This window comes from Bison bison, unplaced genomic scaffold (genome assembly GCF_000754665.1).
Source record: "Bison bison bison isolate TAMUID 2011002044 unplaced genomic scaffold, Bison_UMD1.0 scf7180017864291, whole genome shotgun sequence".
Taxonomy (NCBI): domain Eukaryota; kingdom Metazoa; phylum Chordata; class Mammalia; order Artiodactyla; family Bovidae; genus Bison; species Bison bison.
The window spans coordinates 5,211,407-5,227,278 of NW_011494863.1; the positions used below are offsets into that span (position 1 = coordinate 5,211,407).

Sequence of the window (15,872 nt, forward strand, 5' to 3'; positions counted from 1 at the left end):
ACCTCATCTATTTCCCATGAAGTGATAGGATCAGATGCCATGATCTTAGTTTTCTGAATGTTGAGCTTGAAGCCAACTTTTTCACTCTCTTTCACTTTCATCAAGAGGCTTTTTCGTTCCTCTTCTCTTTGTGCCATAAGCATAGTACTTAATAAATCTGTTTGGAATGGATGAAAGGGTACCAGGAATGCAACCCCATCTGGCAGAAGATAATGGCATTTCTATTTTTAACCATTGTGGTATCGATTATTCTCAGTTCCCTATTCTGCCACCCATCTCCCCCACCAAAGCCTGATTCCCCCATTACTGAGAAATACTTTTATACCAAGTAATAATCTTTACCTAAAACTACATAGTGGGAAGAGCAACAGATTTGCAAACAGAACTGAATTTCAATCTTTGGGCATCTTTGGTAACTTCTTTATGCCTCAACTTGAGCTGAACAACAACAAATATGGCTGCTTCTACCTCTTTAATGGATACTACTGACATTCACGGAGAAGGGGATGGCACCCCACTCCAGTACTCTTGCCTGGAAAATCCCATGGATGGAGGAGCCTGGTAGGCTGCAGTCCATAGGGTCGCAAAGAGTCGGACATGACCGAGCGACTTCACTTTCACTTTTCACTTTCATGCATTGGAGAAGGAAATGGCAACCCACTCCAGTGTTCTTGCCTGGAGAATCCCAGGGACGGGGGGGCCTGATGGGCTGCCGTCTATGGGGTCGCACAGAGTCGGACACGACTGAAGCGACTTAGCAGCAGCAGCAGCAACTGACATTCATTAAGCACTCGCCTAGAGCTGGGGAATGTGCTAGGGGTTCAACATGCAGATCACTGTATTTTATCTGCACAGCACACCTGAGAGGCAGTCTTCTTATTATCTCTGTTTTACCCTGGCTCAGAGACATTCAGTCTTCTGTTCGATGTTACACCACCAGTCGGGGAGAGCTGAGACAGAGGTAATGGCTCTGACAGGCCCTCCATCAACAGTAGCTATTAAGATGATGCTGATAATTCAGGAGTCCCTGGGGCATGTAACACAATGAATGCACAGCATCTTAGCATGAGTAAGTTGATGAGATCAATTCCCTCCCTGATAACACAGTCAGCATGAAAGCTATCTCCCTTTAAGGGAGAGGAAACTTAAGGATGTGTTAGGGGGCGAGGATGTGGGAGGTGATCACATTATTCCAAAATTAAAATTGTCCTTTTGAGAACACACTCTTCAACATTCAGCTCTGGGGGTGTGTGAAAGTGGGGAACAGGAAATAGAAGCTAAGACACGTTCCATCAACTCCACAAGTTACCCATGGTGTGTCTTCATGAGCTGTGGGCTTGAATATTACAAGGAACGGGATGCAACATTCTTCCTCACTCTTTGCTTAAGAGAAATCTGTTGCTGGATGTTCGGCCTTTGCACAGAGTGTGGCATCCCACGGTGCTTCAATGGAGAGCTGCCAGAAGAGAATAATAACACTAGCAGTGTTATCTGCTGACATGAAGGACAGGAATACACTTACAGCCTAGACTTGGCTTCTTGCCTCTTGTTCAGGCACCAAACAGCTGGGATTACTGACAACCTCCCTGAGACACCCTGGGACACACTCGCTTACTTTAGCACTACTTAAATCTCTCTAGATAGTGTATTGCTTTGTTTCCTCCAAGCCAATTATTGCTTTAATCTCACTTCTTATCCTTTGCCTCCCTGAGACTAAAGGAACAAGAAAGAGTACAGATCAGAGGCTATTAACCTGGGTTCTACAAACCCCAATGTGAATAGACTTAGGGCCAACCTCGAACAAAATCCCTGACCTCTCAAAGGGTAAGAGGTCCAGACCCTCTTAATATCTTGAGGATCCAGGTAGATTAAAAAGCAAATATACCTCAAGAGGGCTATAAAAACAGTTGTTTATTTTTAACTGTTTATTATACTAAATGAATTTTTTTTAGCACAAAACAATATACAGCAATATATGTGTGCAAAGTCTGGGGTACTTAACAGTGTTTATTACAAAATATGAATTCAGAGTGCATTCAGGTGGTATGGTTATAAGGTTAAGGTTGTGTGGTGAATGTTTTATTTATTTATTTTTTTTCAGTCCTCAGAATGTGTCTCTGTGAGTGTGTGTGTAATCTCATTTTACAAAGAAGGTTCAGGGACTTCCCTGGCAGTCCAGTGGTTAAGACTTTGCCTTCCAGTGCTGGTGGTGCAGCTTGGATCAGGGAGCTAAGATTTCCTATGCCCCCTGGCCAAAACCCAAAACATAAGACAGAAACAATATTGCAACAATTTCAGTAAAGACTTTTAAATTGTCCACATTAAAAAAAAAAAAAGAAAAAGAAAGAAGGTTCATAGTCCAAATGTGAGTATGGCTGGGAATGTGCGTCCCTGGCCACGTGATCTCCCTGCTGCCTTTTTATTCAGCTCTTCCTCAGAGGCTTTGTCCCTGACATTGAATGTGAACTTTTATGTTCATGTATTCATTGCCTGGATTTTCTCCAAGCAGTCCATTCTCCCCCAAATTAAGAACTACTTGTCTCAGAAATAGCCTAACCTGCAAAGAGTCAGACACGACTGAGTAACTGAACTGAACTGAACTGAACTGATGAAGCCCAGACCAATGAAAAGAGCTTCTCACTTCTGAGATACAGAATACTCTTCTTTTAAATTGTGAAAATATTTTAGCCTTGCAATTTAATTTCATATTAAAAGCGCTTTTAAATGACTTGCTGCGTTTTCAAATGTGTAATAATCTTAAAATTCTTCTTGTTTTCTTTATTTGCCACCTCTCCATTCCTATTCCAGAATCCATAAGGTTAAAAACAGGACACTGACTGTTCTGAATAGGCAGGGGTCTAACCCTCACCTTGCTGTGTGACCCCGTGGAAGTGCTTTCCCTCTTTATACTCAGTTTCTACGTCTTTAAGATGAGATGGTGATTCCATTTCACAAGCTCCTTTTAGTTTTAAAAACTATGATTTCTCTTCCCAAATACTTTAAGATCCAATCTCCAAAGCCACTGTCATGGTGTGCTGGCCGACTTGGTTAGACATAAAATAATTTGCTCTTTACTACAACCAAAGGCAGTACTCACTAGCTATGGATTCAGACTTACTTTTCCCCTTAACCCGATGGCAACTAGATGTTTACTTTGTCATCTTGGTGAACAGATCATTTCTGATAATACTCAAGAACTTTAAAACAAAGATGAAAAAAATCCTGACCTTTGGCCCAAATGGTGCAGTGGTAGAGTCCGCCTGCCAATGCAGGAGACACTAGAGACGCGGTTCGATCCCTAGGTCCGGAAGATTCCCTGGAGTAGTAGGAAATGGCAACCCATTCCAGTATTTTTGCCTGGAAAATTCCATGGACAGAGGAGCCTGGCGGTCTTACAGTCCATGGGTTCCCAGAGAATCGGACACGACTGAACACGCACACGCGTGCGCACACACACACACACACACACTTACACACAAGTTGCTGGATATAGTCCTGCACTGATAGTTTGAGGACACTAGATGGCGATATGAGTGCATCAAATAACAAGCACATCCAGCATTAAAATCCCAAAGATTGAGGCCAGAGTAGGTTAATACATTAGTTAAAGAAACAAAGTTAAATATAATCAGGTGTTGGAGTGTTAGCTAATACTCTGAATGTGTTCAGTAACCTGATTCTTAGCGAAAGAAAAGAGTGTTAGATTAGAAATTATTTTATGCTACTGCTGAGTCTATCTTCACGCTAATTCTTGGGGCAAGAGCTGGCAATAAACCCATGTATCCCATAAAATGTATCTAATTCACACTTTTCTCTCCATTTTTGGTTTTCATCTTTTAAAAATAGCAGTTGTTTGGAATGGAGTGTGCCCTGTATATATTATTCATAGATGAAGTACTACATTCTCATTAGGAATGTGAGTCCTAAGACATTGGTGTTTGAAAGGGGAAATGGCTGACTTACTGTAAGCTGTTGCCTGGGCCATTATTGACTGGCAGGATCAACTGGAAGCACTTTGTTAGTGGATTACGTTGCCCTGGAAATGCCTTCCTGAAACTCTAATGATGCACTTAAGGGAACCCTCTGGGACGGGAGTAAAATGTCTTTTTGCAGGCGTGTCTTCCACCAGAGTCCTCTTGGGATGAGATGGGAGGGGGCGGGGGCACATCCAGAGAGAAGCTTCGTAAGGAAACAGACCCAGAAAAAAGTTGCAGGTAACGATGTCTTACGGTAAAGCCAAGATAATGACTTACTGATAGAAACCCTGTTTTTTTCCGAGGGTACCAGTTCTTCCTATAGTCTTGGGAAGGACCATCAGAAATTCCAGAGAGACTGAAGGTATGGATGTATATATTCATTATTTATTTATTTGCTGGGGTGAGGGTGGCAGAGGAATGGAGAAAAAGGAAAAACAAAAAAACAAAAACAGGAAAGGGCATCTGAGAGAACATGGCTTAGTCCTCTTTGGGGAGAGAAAAACCCACTTTGTAGCTTGAACATTGGGGTCATTGAGTATGCTTTTTTTTCTTTTAAGCAAGCTTTAGAGGGGGCAATTTGCCCTTTAGCAGAAATTTAGTGCACATGCAAAGGAATCGTTTGTTGATTTTTTAAAATGAAAAACCGCCGTGTTCATCTGGGTTGAGGGGTTGTTTCTGGGGCATGGTGGTGGCTGTGGAGGTCTAGAGACAGCACGAAAGGGCAAAGCAAAGGCCCTTGGAAACTCCAGACTCCCGGACAGGACCGGGAGGGAAGCGGCTGCGCCGCGCTGCGTCCCCGCCCCGAGCCCGGAGCGCCCGGGGGACTCGCGTGCCCACGGCCGGAGCGCGGCGTCCCCGTGCAGTCCCGGCGACCTGTCACCGAGGCGGACGTGACTTGGAGCTGCCTCCGCTCTCTCCAAGCCATATTCCTTTAAGATGATGTAATAGTCATTTCCCTGGATGGTTTCTTGCCTGCACTGCTGAAACAACAGCATCCGAACTGCACTGGGAACTGTGGAACCACCCAGCTCCTCCACCGGAGAAGCCCGAGCCTGAGCCCCGCGCCGGCATCTCTGCGCCGCGGCGGCCGCCCGCTCCCACCTGGCTGGGAACATGGGAGCCCGCTTGTCCTTGCCGGCAGGTGGGGTGGCTACCTGGGACCCCAGCAGGGAGCATCTGTCTTGCTTCTGGGCTTTCTGAAAAGCTTCTAAGTCCCGGTACCTCTTGCAACTCTCTTTTGTTTTAAGGATTCTTTCCAAAGGTTTGATTTTTTTTTTTTTTTTTCTTCCTGGAGAAGCTTTGAATATTTTTCTCTGCTTTGCTTCTTCAATCCAACCACCTCTAGTCACAGTTTAACTTTTTTGTGACTTGTTTTAACTTGAGATTGGGAGTGAATATATACATACATATACACAAATATACATTTATATAAATATTTATCTATATAATTATTATTTTCTAAGAGCACATCTCTCTGGCACTTTTCACTGATACCTCTGTATTTTACCTGTTTGGGATTTTGACAAGCTCCAGACTCTGTGTGTGGCTGGGGATTTGGACTGCTTTGCAAATGGGTATTTCTTCACAAGAACTGTTTCCAGCACTCACTGAGGTAAGTTCTAGGGCTTATTGCTTTTCCTCTCCAGCTGGGGAAAGAAAATAAATCTCCTTTTAGAAGTTGAAAATTGCATATTCGTTTTTAATGCAGAAATCAAATAGAAATGTTTTTAATACTAAATGCTGGAGACAGAGGGATATAGATAAATATGTAGACACGAAATACCTTGAAAGAAGCTACGATTTAGTTGAAGAATGGCTGAAATCAGTAATTCCAGGGCTGCTTATGTAAAATAATCTCTCCCTCCCTCCCTTTCGGTTTCCCTCCCTCCTTCTACCTCCCTCTCCTCTCTCCAGCAGTCTCTTTTTTTCTGACTCATGCTGTGTTTGAGGAAATAATTTTCTCTCTTTTCCTGCAGACAGACCTCTCAGTAACTGGAGACCTGACCGGCCTTGCCTACTGAGCTTGGGGGAAAACTGGATGCAGATGAGTTGATTATATTCCATGAAGTCATAGCTCACCACCTGCCAGGGTTTAAACTACTTCTGTAGCATCACTTCACCTGTGGACTCTTTCAAATTTTGCTTTGTTGGGGGGAAAAAAAAAACTGGGGTAAGAAGAGGTTGTTTTTAACAAGTTATCATCCTCTCCCTCCGTTATAAGTTGCTGCAAAGGATCAGGCTGTGACTCCATTGGGTCGCTCCTTCACATCAAAATAGGAGAAGAAAAAGAAGAAAGGGACCATGGCTCTGAGTGGCAACTGTAGTCGTTATTATTCTCGAGAACAAGGGGCTGCAGTTCCCAACTCCTTCCCCGAGGTCGTGGAGCTGAATGTTGGGGGTCAAGTTTATTTCACTCGCCATTCCACATTAATAAGTATCCCTCATTCCCTCCTGTGGAAAATGTTTTCCCCAAAGAGAGACACAGCTAACGACCTAGCCAAGGACTCCAAGGGAAGGTTTTTCATTGACAGAGATGGATTCTTGTTCCGTTATATTCTGGACTATCTCAGGGACAGGCAGGTGGTCCTGCCTGATCACTTTCCAGAAAGGGGAAGACTGAAAAGAGAAGCTGAGTACTTCCAGCTCCCAGACTTGGTCAAACTCCTGACCCCTGATGAAATCAAGCAAAGCCCAGATGAATTCTGCCACAGTGACTTTGAAGATGCCTCCCAAGGAAGTGACACGAGAATCTGCCCCCCTTCCTCGCTGCTCCCTGCTGACCGCAAGTGGGGTTTTATTACTGTGGGTTACAGGGGGTCCTGCACCATGGGCAGAGAGGGGCAGGCAGATGCCAAGTTTCGGAGAGTTCCCCGGATTTTGGTTTGTGGAAGGATTTCCTTGGCGAAGGAGGTCTTTGGAGAGAGTTTGAATGAGAGCAGAGACCCTGACCGAGCCCCAGAAAGATACACATCCAGATTTTATCTCAAATTCAGGCATCTGGAAAGGGCTTTTGATATGTTGTCAGAATGTGGATTCCACATGGTGGCCTGTAACTCCTCAGTAACAGCATCTTTCGTCAACCAGTATACAGATGACAAGATCTGGTCAAGCTACACTGAGTACGTCTTCTACCGTAAGTACAGAGCGTTCTTGTTGTTTTTCATGTGTATGGATTTGTTTAACAGATATATATGTATATATGGTCTGCACGTTCAGTCTACGTCTAAGGAACGTGTTGTTGTTTAAATGCTGTTTGGGGATTTTTATTTTATTTTTTTAACTCTTGAGGTATAGCTAGGGGTTATAATCAGCTTTCATGTTTTACCTAAGGTAACTTTTGTTTTCCCAATCAACTCACAGAATATTTAAAGGCCTCAAAAATCACAGTATACAAATGATATTGGTATAGGTAATATGTGGAATGAAAATAGACATGTGTGTCTGTCGGATATTGAACTGTGAAGATAAGGCAATGATGAGAACTTGGCTGTTGGGTCATGGGAGTTCAGTAGACTCAGAGTGGCTGAAGTGCTGCTGACTGTTGTCTTATCTGAACTTTGGGGTCTATTAAGCTGGTTTCTGAAGACAGCTTTCATCAGGAATGTTGAAAGCAAAATGGATGTTGCACTGAATGACGTGATCTTGGCTAGATGGCAGTACAGACTGATGAAAGACCCCTTCCCCCCGACCCCAAGTCTGAAATTTGCCTGCCTAGGCTTTCACGAATTTGTGATTTGATTCCTTAGCAATTTGTACTGAGATTTGAGTTGCACTGCAGACTTAATTAAGCCGAGCTGCATTTAGGATTCACCCAAAAGGAATGAATCCTTGAGAATTGTCAATCACACACAGTCAGCTTCAGACAACTGAGGTGGTATAATCACTGGCATAAAAGGAAACCAGAAGAGAAAAAAAGAAAGGAAACAATTGCACTGAAGTCTTTATAGTAAGAGTTTCTTAGAGTCAGTCCAGTTGTTTAAATGACAATTTACTGTACAGAATGCCTTCTTTTAAGAATTACTCTAAATTAACCATAAGCCATTGATCTCTGGGAGGAAAGCAATTAGTCTGTAAAGTTCAGTGCTTGATGAACTGCTGATTTTCAACAGGTCTGGGAGCTGGGTGAAGTGAATTCCATGAGAAATATGTTTCCAGTTTTTCTCTATTCTTATTTTAAGGCAAATCCATAAATTTTGAGGATTAAAATATCTAAATGTCTCTGTACATTCAGGTGTGACTGAATCTGTTGGACTGAGTTTTGCCTACAGTTGTCTTTATTCCTTTGGAGATGATGTTGGGAGCCTTGGTGACAAGGCCTGTGGGAAGCCAAGTTGCTCTGTACTGGGTTATCACAGATTTGGTTTTTAGAAGTGAAAACACATAGATTGTATAGAAAGAACAGCCTGCGGAGAAAAGAATCAGCTAGCAGTTCAGTTGCATTCTGATGTTCTGTAACAAGCATTATTTGGTTCAATACCCCTATCTATGGCTTTTATCTATAATCTATACCTTCCTCTGTGTTGGGGCTTAGTGGCCAGATTCTGGTTTCTTTCTTCTGGTGAGTTTTCCATTAGCGTAGAGATAAAGCTTTAGCTTTTTAGCTTTCTATAAAGGAATATGACATTATCTGTGATTCTGTAGAACAGACGTCTTCTAACTTGGAAAAAAAAATGCATCGTTGAATTTAAATCTAGGTTTGTGATATTTACCTTGTTCCCCAATTTCTAATATTTGAAAATGGCCTCTTAGGAAACTTTAGTCAAACAGAAGAAAACATATCAGTCATACCCCCTCAAAAAGACCACACTTGATTCCAATCACTTGCTCATCTAAATGAGACTTAGAGCCTGAGTTGTCTGCTAGCTCAGTGACATTTCTGTGTTTATCAAGGCCTCATCTGTATAATAGTAAGCCCTCTGTAGATTGCTCCAGACAGACTCTGTTCTCTAATCATATGATCACTTCTTTTTTTTGTTGGATTGCTGAGAGGATGCCAAGGAGCAGGTGGCTCAGACTAGCACAAATATGCAACACCTTCATATTGCACAGCATATACTGCATATGATATACTTGCTCTTTGTACCCAACAACCAGAGCTAAGTGTTAACTCTTCCTCAGTCTCAGGATCAATAAAGCTGACAGCTGGCTTTCTAGGGTGCATGACAGCTTCCGTGCAGCTGCTTAGCCATAATTATTTAATTAGAAGCTGCCAACTGTGCCTCTATAAGCATTAATTCATCAAGCTGTTGTGCTTGGGTTAATGGGCCAAAACTCTGGGAGGTGCTCTAAAGCAGGGAACTGCCTGTATGCAAAGATGCCCCAAGCCCTGCCAATTGACCAATCGCCAACCCTGAGCCACTGCATGCATTGCAGAGGGCATGGAGCCCAGAAACCACCACCTGCCTGCCATCCAGGTTTTGAAGGGCAGTGGTCTGAAGAGCAGTATGTGTCTCAGGGAGCACTTCCCCCATTTTTAAAAAAAAACAGCCAACCAACAGCAAAGTTGTTCCTTATAGGGGATCCCAACTTCCTCCTAGGTTATAAAAATATCTGTAGATAAAGATATAGACATGTGGTGACAAACTTCCTAGTTCCAAGGAATGAACTCCAAGAAATCAGACTTTTCTAATAACCAAGGGATAATGCAGAATCACTTTGCCTGGATCCATATCACAGTAAAAATGAACAGCAAGAAATTAATACATTGTATATGGTGGTTGATAGTCATGGGGAGAGACCTCTTCTTCCTCTGTTTGCTTAATTTTCTTCTAGATTTTCCAGGGAGATCTGTCCGTTATTAACAGGTTAGATTCTTGCCTCATTCAGTCTTCATGTAGACCTAGAATTGATGATCAATATCAAGTAGTTTTGACTGTTTAATATAAAACTAGAAAAAAGTCAACAGGTGTTTGTGTGTGTTCAACAGGGTGGCAAGAAATGTGTTTGTTTACACTGCTTATACACCAAAATACAATATGTGAGATACTATGGATTATGATTCACTTAGCAGCAAGCAGGAAAATGTGAGTGTTATAAGAACATAGAAATGTCTGTCCTAGGATTGCCTCACAAAGTATTTTAATTGTTTTAATTTAAAACAACAAGAAGATATTTTCCCCTCTTTCTCATCCAACTAGGTAAACAATTACCTCTGTTTTCTTTCCAAGTATTGTATGGAAGGCAATATCATAAACATCAGAGGATGACGTCTTGACTCACCTCCAGATGGAATGAGTTAAGTAATTTGGAAGACAGAAGTCCTGATATTGAATCAATAGCCATTCACACCACTTAGGAACAAAATCACAGGTGTATGGAAATAAATGAACCTCTTATTTAGAGCCCTCTTCCAATGCCCTAGTGAGAGGGAAAGTTGTTCTTCATTGGAGAAGATTATGTACATTTCCTTAATCTTATTCCTAAGAGTGAGTTACTTTAGACAAATTCCTGAAAGCATTCAGATTCAAAGGCATTTGCCTCTAATAGAATTGCATCCAAAAACATAAACTGAGTTCTGTGAATCATAGATAGAGACATCGATTCATTGCCTTTTCAATAGATTACTACTTGGAAGTGCATTTTAACCTTTTTTCTCTTTACTTGGTTTCCTTACATTCAAAAGGTTGTTTCTACCAAAGTTTCTAAATTGCTTTGTATACATAGTATATATCTTCAGGGTGGTTGATTGAGATGGGGGTGTTGGAGAAAAGTAGATTAGGAAATGATTTCTTACTTAGAATTCTGCATGACCTTGTATTAGGAAGAAATGGTGGTTCTAGCCATTGTGAGTAATTTTCCCAGTGTTGATTTTAAAACTTGTAAAAGGGTGAGTTTTTAAAGGAAAACAGGCAGAAAAGAATCTATCTTGAAATAATTCTAGCTTTCTTTTTCCTTGTTCCTTAAAAGTTACCAATGATAGCTTCAATTTTTGTTGTCCATAGAAATATGATGTTGGCACATTCAAAATGAAGACACAGAACAGCAAAGTCCAAACCATGAAGGTCTGGTGTTTACCTACCTGTCCTCTTTCTGTGATGTTTTTCTGTCTTTTCCATCTTAGATGCTCCTCTTTCCTCATGCTTTAGTCATTCCTGCTTTCAAGTTCTTTCTCTTTATGCCACAATCAAGATGTCAGTAAAGTTCTGTCCTGTCATGATATTTACAATATTTTCAAGGCATGGTGTAATTTTTTCAGAGGTTTTTGTCCATAAGAAACCTTTTAATAGCTGTTGATCAGGTGACTTTGTATCCCAAAGGGAGTGTTCTTAAGGCCTGTGCCTTCTTATTTTACAATTTATAATTTAAATATATAACATAATCTAAGTATAAGGCTTCATCATGAAGTCAGCCTAGACCTTGCTTGGGGAGATATTGGCTGGTGATGATAAAGGACAGGGGCAGTGGGTATCGTTTTTTTCTTGTCTCTTTAAGATGCTGTTCTCTGACCATTGGGCTCAATGTAATAGTACTGTAAACATGTTAGTTGTTGTTCAGTCACTAAGTCATGTCTGATTCTTTGAGACTCCATGGACTTCCCTGTCCTTCACTGTCTCCTGAAGTTTTCTCAGACTCATGTCCATTGAGTTGGTGATGCCATCCAATCATCTCATTCTCTGTCGACCCCTTCTTCTGCATAGTAAAATATGTCATTTGTCTTCACTTTCATGCTAAACGGGATATATTACCTGAGCCTGATTCCTTGTAAGAGATGATTTGAGTAGTTTCTTCCTAAGTCTCTGGCCTCCCTGAATGAATTTGGCAGCAAGAGAAATGTCAGTATGTGAGAAAAAAGGGGGAGAACTCTGTGATTGCCCCCAAGTCCCTTGATATGTTAAAACATATGTGTGTGTGTGTGTGTGTGTGTGTGTGTGTATGGTTAGAAAGAGAAGACCAAATGATTCTGACAGCCTGAAGAGATTTGGATCTTATCAGAGGAATTATAAACAGAGAAAATGCCACTGAGCTCCATTTGGAACACCTCCAAGCACAAACCATGGAGAGGGGTGACTGGACAGAGGAGAGAGTGCCGGTTCCATGCCGAGAAACAGTTCTTCTGAAAGCAGAGGTGATGTTCAATCTCTGCATCACAGCTGACTGTTGCTCTTTTCTTTGGTCTTTGCTCTAGCTTTCCTCAAATCCTGCATTTCTTGGCAAGTCAGCTAAAACATTTCAGTATGGAAATTTTCAAACACCCAAATGTAGAAACACCCAGCTCCAAAACTTGCAGTGATTATTACCAGACTAATCTTGTTTCATATATATCCCTACCTACTTTCTCTTCTGTTTGCACTGGATTATTTTGAAACAAATTTCAGGTATTAATCATTTCACTCATCCATTAAAAACTATATGTTTCTAAACTAAAATTAATTTTAAAATGCATCACAGTAACATTATCACATACAAAACAAATAGTACTTTGATATCTTCTGATATCTAGTTGGTATACAAACTTTGATTCTCTCACAGTATTTTTTTTAAAGTTGTCTTGCTTGAGTCAAGAGTCAAATGAGGTACGTCCATTATCTTTTAAAAATTTATTTATTCTTGGATACGCTGGGTCTCTGTGTCTGTGCATGGGCTTCTCTCTAGTTGTGGTGTTTGGGCTTCTCATTGCAATGGCTTCTCTTGTTGCAGAGCACGACTCTAGGCATGGGGACTTCAGTAATTGTGGCTCATGGGCTTAGTTGTTTCAAGGCATGTAGAGTCTTCCCAGAAGAGGGGATCGAACCTGTGTCCCCTGCACTGGCAGCTGGATTCTTATCCTCCATATTATCTTTTATTGCTATCTATTAAAGAAAAAGAATATTGCATATGACATTACCACAAAGTGGCAAAAATCTTAAATCTTTTTATTTCTCCCTTCCTTCCTCCTATCCCCCTTCACACTTTTTCTCTCTCTCCTTTCTTTCTTTCTTTTTTTCTTCCAGTTTATTTGTTTGAAGAAACCAAGCTATTTGTCATGTCAAATGTCCGGCACTCTGGGTTTTGCTCATCCATCTCTATGATCTCTGTGATGTCAGTAACACATTTTTTCTTACCCCTGCATTTTCTGTAATTTGTTAGAGCTAAACACCAGATTCTAAGGCGTGGCCAGATTCAAGTTCAGAATTTCTTGCAAGAAATCTTCACAAGTGTTGGAAAGCCCATTTTTATTTATTTAGGATCTTGATTTCTTTTTTAATTTATTTTTTAAAAATTAATTTATTTATTTCAATTGGAAACTAATTACTTTACAACCTTTCGGTGGTTTTTGCCATACATTGACATGAATCAGCCACGTGTGCACATGTGTCCCCCTATTCTGAAACCCCTTGCCACCTCCCTCCTCACCCCATCTCTCTGGGTTGTCCCAGAGCACTGGCTTTGTGTGCCCTGCTTCATGCATTGAACTTGCACTGGTCTTCTTGTTTACATATGGTAATATATATGTTTCAGTGCTATTCTCTCAAATCATCCCACCCTCGCTGCTCCTACACAGTCCAAAATTCTGTTCTTTACATCTGTGTCTTTTTACTGTCTTGCATATAGGATCACTGCTACCATTTTTCTGAATTCCATGTATATGTGTCAATATGCTATATTGGTGTTTCTCTTTCTGACTTATTTCACTTTGTATAATAGCATCCATCTCATTAGAACTGACTCAAATGTGTTCTTTTTTATAGCTGAGTAATATTCTATTCTGTATATGTACCACAACTTCCTTATCCATTCGTCTGCCAACTGACGCCTAGGTTGCTTCCATGTCCTAGCTGTTGTAAACAGTGCTGCAGTGAACATCGGGGTACATGTGTCTCTTTCAATTCTGGTTTCCTTGGTGTGTATGCCCAGCAGTGGGTTGCTGAGTTGTATGGCAGTTCTGTTTCCAGTTTTTAAAGGAATCTCCACCCTGTACTAGTTTGCATTCCCACCAACAGTGTACAAGAGTTCCTTTTTCTCCAAAACCTCTCCAGCATTTATTGTTTGTAGACTTTTTGATGGCAGCCATTCTGACCGGCGTGAGATGGTACCTCATTGTGGTTTTGATTTCATTTTCTCTGATAATGAGTGATGTTGAGCATCTTTTCATGTATTTTTTTAGCCATCTGTATATATTCTTTGGAGAAATGTCTGTTTAGTTCTTTGGCCCACTTTTTGATTGGATCGTTTGTTTTTCTGGTATTGAGCTGCATGAGCTGCTTGCATATTTTGGAGATTAATTCTTTGTTGGTTGTTTCATTTGTTGGCAAGTCCATTTTTAATTTGCTTTGGCAGATTGAAATGCTATATGTTTTGGATGCAAGGAAAGGACACCTTCTTATTGTTAGTTTTTTCATAATTGTCATATAGGCAAATAACAATTGGAACCTATTCTCTCCATTGTTCAAGTTGATTCTGATGATATAGCAGGCCTGTGTTTTCCTTTCCAGTCATCCAAGAACTGCCTGTGCTGTGCTTAGTCGCTCAGTCATGTCAGACTCTTTGCAACCCCATAGACTGTAACCCACCAGGCTCCTCCATCCCTGGGGATTCTCAAGGCAAGAATACTGGAGTGGGTTGACATGACCTCTTCCAGGGGATCTTCCCAACCCAGGGATCAAACCCAGGTGTCTTGTATTACAGGTAGATTCTTTACCATCTGAGCCACCAGGGAAGCCCTAGAACTGCTTAGTATTCCGTTGCTGTTCTTGTCACTAGGCTGAGTTACCATCAGGGATGCAGTGAACCTACCAAGAAGGCTCCTGTTGACTGGGAAAGAGAATCATTTTTAGAATAGCCAGGGAAAGTTTGCCTACTGGCTATTCTAATTTTGCATTCTTGGATTTGCTCAACTGTGTGGAAACTCCACGGAACTTATATATGTTTCCCAAACCTCTCCGTGTGTTCCTTATCTCAGTAAATTGTTTCATCAGTTGCCCAGTTCCCCAGGGAAGAATAAAGCCTGAGTGGCTCTTCTTTCTCCCTTACCAGTTCTCCAAACTCCAATTTCTATTGGTTCTTTTCTGTCATCCACCTCAAATCCATCCATTTCTACCCATTTCCACTGATGCTACGCTGGCCCAGGCCACCGGTACATGCCACTGCTTTTCTAGACTATTACAAAGAAAATGCAATTGTCCTTCCCATCCACGTCTGGTGTGATCCCCTTTGGGTCTTTTCTTCCTGCTGCAGATATGGTAAGATTTCTAACGTATGAGTCTGACCATGTCACTCCCTAATATGAATCACAGCTGTTCATGACATGACTTCTGCTTCTGTCCCTTGCCTTTTCTGTTGCCCTCCCATCCCTTGCATTTTTAACCTCAGATCCTGAATGCTGTTATACACTTGCTTCTTCAGTTTTGTACGTAATGTTCCCTTTGCCTGGAACTATGCCTCCACCTGCTTTGATTAAATACTTCAGGTCCCAAATCTATAGGTTCCTTTTATGGGAAGCTTTTGAAGCCCACCACATTTAGATTAGGTACCTCTTATATTTGCTCCAAAGGACCCTATTTTCTTTTACCATGACACAAATAATGCTGCATTATACCTGCTTATTTAACTGTTTCTGTAACATTAGATAGTAAGTTCTGTGAAGGTAGGAACTGTCAGTCACATTCCTTGTGATACATCTGGCCAAAACCCTGCAAAACTGTAGGCCCTTCATAAATATTTCTCAAAGAAGGAAACCAAACGCCCATTGCACATCCCTTGGACGAGGGCACAGCAACCTACTCCAGTATTCATGCCTGGAGAATCCCATGGACAGAGGAGCCTGGTAGGTTACAGTCCACTTGGTCGCCAATTCAGATACTACTGAAGTGACTGAGCACACACTTATATATATATATATATATATATATATAAATACAAATATAAATAGATTAGGTATGTATCTATTATGTAATAGATATATAAATATAAATATAT

The 15,872-nt window shown here is 41.2% G+C and overlaps 1 protein-coding gene across 1 annotated transcript in view; it reads left to right on the forward strand.

Annotated features, from left to right (window-relative positions):
- The first annotated feature begins 6,182 nt into the window (after nt 1-6,182).
- Nucleotides 6,183-15,872, forward strand: part of KCTD16 (potassium channel tetramerization domain containing 16) — a 306,232-nt gene continuing 296,542 nt past the window's right edge. The window contains exon 1 of the mRNA XM_010850449.1: nt 6,183-7,110. Coding sequence (XP_010848751.1) covers nt 6,279-7,110 — 832 coding nt within the window. The 5' untranslated portion in view covers nt 6,183-6,278. The remainder of the gene's footprint in view (nt 7,111-15,872) is intronic.